The sequence below is a fragment of the Galeopterus variegatus genome, unplaced genomic scaffold, assembly GCF_000696425.1.
Source record: "Galeopterus variegatus unplaced genomic scaffold, G_variegatus-3.0.2 Scaffold1620, whole genome shotgun sequence".
NCBI lineage: Eukaryota > Metazoa > Chordata > Mammalia > Dermoptera > Cynocephalidae > Galeopterus > Galeopterus variegatus.
In genome coordinates, this window is record NW_007727731.1 from 284,272 (window position 1) to 290,147 (window position 5,876).

The 5,876-nt window shown below is 45.4% G+C and overlaps 1 protein-coding gene across 1 annotated transcript in view; it reads left to right on the plus strand.

Annotated features, from left to right (window-relative positions):
* The first annotated feature begins 3,841 nt into the window (after positions 1-3,841).
* The window catches only part of ZNF543 (zinc finger protein 543), a 20,124-nt gene continuing 18,089 nt past the window's right edge, over positions 3,842-5,876 (plus strand). Inside the window, exon 1 of the mRNA XM_008578043.1 lies at positions 3,842-4,013. Within this exon, the coding sequence (XP_008576265.1) occupies positions 3,984-4,013 (30 nt within the window). The 5' untranslated portion in view covers positions 3,842-3,983. The remainder of the gene's footprint in view (positions 4,014-5,876) is intronic.

The window sequence follows — 5,876 nt, forward strand, 5'->3', positions numbered from 1 at the left end:
CATTAAAGCAGTGCAATGTTGACATAAAAGTAAGACAAATTGGCAAAGAAAGAAGAATACAGAGCTCAGAAGTGGACTTATGCATATATGGAACTTCGATATACAGTAGAGGTGGCATCACAGGTCAGTTGTCAAAGAAGGAACAGTTTAGACAATGGAGCTAGAAACATTGGTTTCCCACATGAAAGAAAATGAAATTGCATTTCTACCTTTCATCACACAAAAAATCTACTACAGATTAAGACAAAAGTCTGAACCTAATTTAAAAACTTTTAGTTGAAAATTAAAAAATGACTATCATGTTCCCTTAAGGTAGGAAAAGATTTCCTAAACAGGACACAAAAACATTAATAACAAAGAAGAGATTAAACAATTTGATTAAATGAAATAAATTATATTCAATAAAAGAAACCTCGAAGAGAGTGAAAAGACAAGATAAAAACCAAAAGAATATTTTCAGCACATATATTTGATAAAAGATTAGTATCAGAAAAATATAAAATATCTAAAAAGAACATATGACTTAACAAGAAAACAGGGCAGAAAAGTGACAAACTGACATTTCGCAAAAGAAGGTATAGATATGGCCAATCAATACAAAGAGGTGTTCAACAGAGAATTTGTACAGCAGTGAAACTACTCTGTATGATGCTAGGTGAATACATAACATTATACACTTGTCCAAACCCACAGAATGTCCACCGCGTGCAAATTTTTTTTTTTTTAAAAGATGACCAGTAAGGAGATCTTAACCTTGTTTTTTTTTTAAAAGATGACCAGTAAGGAGATCTTAACCTTGGCTTGGTGTTGTCAGCACCACGCTCAGCCAATGAGCGAACCGGCCATCCCTATATGGGATCCGAACCCATAGCCTTGGTGTTATCAGCACCGCACTCTCCCGAGTGAGCCACGGGCTGGCCCACTGAGTGCAAATCTTAATGAAAACTGTGGACTGGATAATAATGGTGTGTCAGTGTAGGTTCATCAGTTGTAACAAATACATCTGGTATAGGATGTATTTGTCTGGTGTAGGATGTTGATAGTGAAGGAGCCTATGTATATGGGAACTCTACTTTCTGCTCAATTCTTCTGTGAACCTAAAACGGCTCTAAAATAGTCTATTTTTAAAAAGAGGTGCTTAACTTTCTTGATAACAAGGCAAAAGCAAATCGAGACCACAGTAACATGCCTTTTGTAACCATCTGACAAAAATTAAGGAGGCTGAAAATATCAGGTATAGTGGTATAAAACAAATCAGTGGTTAGATGGGGTTAAAGGATTGGAGAGGGAGTGATTATTAAGGGGCTTGAGGAAACTTTTGGGAGCAATGACATGTTTGTTACTTTAATCATGGTGATATCACAGGTGTACACATGTCCAAATTTAGCAAATTGTGTAATTTCATTATGTGCAATTTATTATGTGCCAAATGTACATCAAGAAAGCTGTTAAGAAAAAAGGTTTCCACATAAAAATCTGGATCAATTAACCCTATATTGATTCAAACATCTCCCTATTCCCATATCTTGAGTCAGCTCTTCTTCAGTGGCAGCAAAAGCTGGAAAGCAATAAAGGCCATGCCTACCCAAATGCTGGCTGGGTCACAAAAGACCCATCCATGGACTATAAGATCTCTCTTCTGTCCTGGGGTTACTGCCTGTGAAGTGATGGCCAAAAAATTAACAGCCTAGGGAGGTATAGGAAACCAGAAATCTTCCAGATATTTGCTCTCACACTGACTTCAGCCACAAGAGATAAAAAAGGTCTATAGGTCCTGAGAATTTCTATACACCCTAATCTCACAGTCACATGAAATTTGTGTATGTCCCTTTAGAGAAGACATATAACCTTGTCTGCCACAGTCCCCACCACTCCCTACTATTTAATGTTTCTCCAGTGTTTCTTATCTATTACTTTTCCTACTTAGCCCCTGTAGGTCTTTTAATACTACTAGATTTTGCACTTCAAAGTCCGTGACTTCTGACTAGATACTAGGAGACAGCTACCCTCACAGCGCTGGGAGAATGTGACACATCCACTGGCAAAAGGTGACTCACCTCATGCTGTTCCCAGAAGCACTAGAGGTTATCTCACCAACTACCCCTTCATCAGGGTGGGCTTAGGGCTCATAGGAGATCCTAAAATCCAAGTCACAAGGTCAGTCCCTCAACCCCCCGTAGTTTTTCCTAAAAGAGATTGATCAACGTTGCAAAATAAACCAAACTAGGCTGAGAGCTGTTCTCTGCCATCCTGCCATCCTCTCTGGGGCACATAAAGTTTAAGGTCCCTCCTGGCACAGCACAATTATTTTCTCAATCAACCCTGCACAAAGAACAAAACAGATTAAAGGCTTAAACAATGAGGCCTTATCTCTGCACAAATCAGAGTGGCATGAGGGGAGCAGTTCCAAGGTTCTGATTTGGAGGCTGTCTGGACGAATCTATCTCAGCTACCATGTGGAAAGTCAACATTGTCCATGAACAAAGGGAACCTCTGGAAACCCGCAGCAGACACTACATTGTCATCAAAGTGATTGGAGCATTTTACATTCCCACCAGCATTGTATGAGAGTTTCAGCTGCTCCACGTTGGCACCAACACAGTCTTAACAATTCTAGCCAATCTCACCGATGTTTAGTAGTATCTCACTGCAGCTTTAGTTTGCATTTCCCTAATGACTACTGATGATGAGCATCTGTTCATGTGCTTATTTACCATCCGTATAATTTTCATCTTCTTTGGTGATGTATCTGTTCATATATTTTGTCCATTTTTAAAATTGGGTTATTTTCTGGGCCAGCCCGTGGCTCACTCGGTAGAGTGCGGTGCTGATAACACCAAGGCCCCGGGAGTATCTATTCATATATTTTGTCCATTTTTAAAATTGGGTTATTTTCTTATTGAGTTTGGGAGGCATAGATACGGATATAAAGAAAGATATATAGACATATTATCTATTAGAGGTATATTTTGAAAATATTTTCTCCCAGTCTGACTTGTCTTTCAGTCTCCTCCAAGCCACCGCTACTCTCACCGCCCCAACCTCAGTGTTGGTAAATCCACGCTTAGCGTCCTCGTGGCCAGCTATGTGACTCAGAAGTCCGTGCATCCTGCGAAGGTAGCGCTGGGCCAAAGAAGACCTTGGCAGGAGAGGCGATTTGTCCGTTTGCAACGTTTCGGGGCAGAACTTAACGGCGTCCTCCTTTCGGCAGTTAACTGCTCATTTATCCATATGCCCTACATGAGGATCCTCAAAAGAGATGGGTTGAGCGGAAGCCACGGACCCGCGGAGGGCCAGGCTAAGCGCCTTTGCACCTGCCCTAACCTCGGGCAAGTGTCCCCGGCTCCTGAGCCTAAATATGCCGGGACGTAGAACAGACAGTTTGGTGCCCCCGGGTTGTGCCGACTGTAAAAAGGCAGTCCTGAGGCGGCGCTCGGGTCCTTTTGGGCACTCACACGGAGGAAGACAAGGGTAGCAGAGACTCCCCACACCCTGGTGGATGTAGGGGGAAAACTGCATTACCCAGAAGGCATTGCCCGTGCGTCGGCCGGGAACTCTGGGCCAATGACGGCCCAGGACAGAGGCGCCTCCTGCGGCTCTCGGCGGGGGAGGCGGGATTTGGGGCTCTCGCGCGGTGACGTCATCTCTCTGGGCCGGGAAGGTCCTGACAGACTGTGGGGCCTGGAGCGTTGGGCGGGGCGCGTTCCCCAGGTCCGAGCGGGAAGGGCAGCGGGGAGGATACGTCCCCCTCCGGGTCTTTGTAGCCCTGGCACACCCGCTCCTCCTCTCCGCGTTAGCTCTCCGTCTCCGCAGCCCCGACTTGGCGCTCTGGGCTTTGGGCGCATGTTACACGGGGGAAACTGAGGCTCGGAGTACGACAGTCAGCCAAGGTCACCCCCGCCCAGGGCAGGGAAGGGGTGGGGGCCGGGGACCGGCTGAGCGTGCGGGATCCCTGGTCCCTGCTCTGTCCACAGGATCCCAGCATGACGGCGGCGTTGATGGAGTTGGCGCAGGTGAGTGGACGAGATTTTTGGCCTTGCTGCTTCTCTCCTAGTTCGGAGACGCCTCCTGGGTAGTTTGGAAGCCAAGAAACCCTCTGGATTTTCTCGTTGTCGTGTCCATTCATTTATGAGAAGTGGCCTTGGCTTCTCATTTATCTGCAGCCCTACACCTAGTTCGGAGACGCCTCCTGGGTAATTTGGAAGCCAAGAAACCCTCTGGATTTTCTTGTTGTCGTGTCCATTCATTTATGAGAAGTGGCCTTGGCTTCTCATTTATCTGCAGCCCTACAACAGTGTCGGTGCTCAGTCAATGGTTGAAAAATAAATGATGCTTCCTTCTCAGGGCTCCCGTCACGTTTGAAATAAATCCAACCTCACGCTAAGGCCTGCAAGTCCCACCTGATCCATCTTGGCCGATCACTTTGGACCTTGGGTTTTCTCTTTTTCCCTTGTTCATTACTCTTCAGACACGCCAACCTGACCATGACAATTCCCTTCCAATCCCAGCCTTTGTCCTTGCACTTCGCTTTGCCTGGGACACTGCCCCTATATCTGCAGTGCTTCTCTCATCTTTCTGGTCTCTTCTCAGATGTCACCTATTTGGAGAGGCCCTTCATAGCTGTTCAAGCTAAAGTGGCTCTTTCCACACTTGCCTGGGTTCTGGCATATTCGTGTAGGGAATCTGGCAATATTTTAAAAGCTTTCTTGGGTCGAGTTTTCCAGGATGTTGTGGGAGCAAAGAGAAAACAAATAATTACCAAATAATCATAATAGGTGACCTTCACTGCTTCCTTGCTGTGGGTTGGTAGGCAGGCATTATGTACGAGGAGGTACTTTTTAAAGTTCATGGAAAGATCGTACTATGTGTTAATTCCATTTTTCCAAAAACTTTTTGAAGTACCCTCATGTCACCTCATTTAATACCCAACTTCTTATAGTTAGGTTCTATTATCATCACTGTTTTCCACAAGAACAACTCGAGTCTCACAGAGGTTCAGTTACCTGTCCCAGATCGCTAGAGCTCACTAGAGACTAACAACCAGTATGTTGACCATCACAGCCTGTGATTTTATCCTCTTCTTTATGCAGTGGATAGGGAGGCCTGGGGATGACACCTAAAGTAAACTTTGCAAGGGAAGCAGGCCTCCATCCAGCAGGTGGACTTGGGCATATGAGGGCATGGCATTTCAGGCAGGTAGAACTGCATGGACAAAACAAAGGTGTACTGGTTGTTTAAAGAGTCCTCAGGAGAACTGTATGTTCCCCCACCCACCGACACATGCTCTGAGAGGCAAGTTTGCGTGGTCTTTTGCTGGATGTTCCACCCAGCTCAGACAAGAGAGACATCATGTCCAGTGTTCTCATGGCCACAGCTTGCTGCATCATCTGTAACTCCTTTTCTCTGTTGAAGTATCCTGGCCTCAAGGATACATTCTGGCAGGACTCAGGTGGGCAAACAAAGTGATGGCTTGTTGTGGATGCTCCCAGGGAGTCCATGAGAATGAGTATAGAAGGCAGTGGTGATGTGGTTCAGTTTCTGCCACTTCCCAGGCAGGTGCCACCACCTCAGTTGACTCTTCTATGAGATGGGTGATGAAAATTCTGCTCCTCTACCCATGTCCAGGGAAATATTTTCAGGGTGGCTGAAATGGATGTATGGATTTGGAAAGCTTCTTAGCCTCATTAACTGTGGATTAACTTTGCTAATGGAAGAGTGTCAGGGTTACATGACTAGACCTTACACCAGAAGGACCTGGGTTCATAACCTGCCTCTGCTCGTAAGACATGTGACTTTGCATAAATTGGTAGAGCTCCTGGACCTGAAGTCTCTGAGTGTGGCATGAGATGATGATGGTATTGACCTCAGGAGCTGTG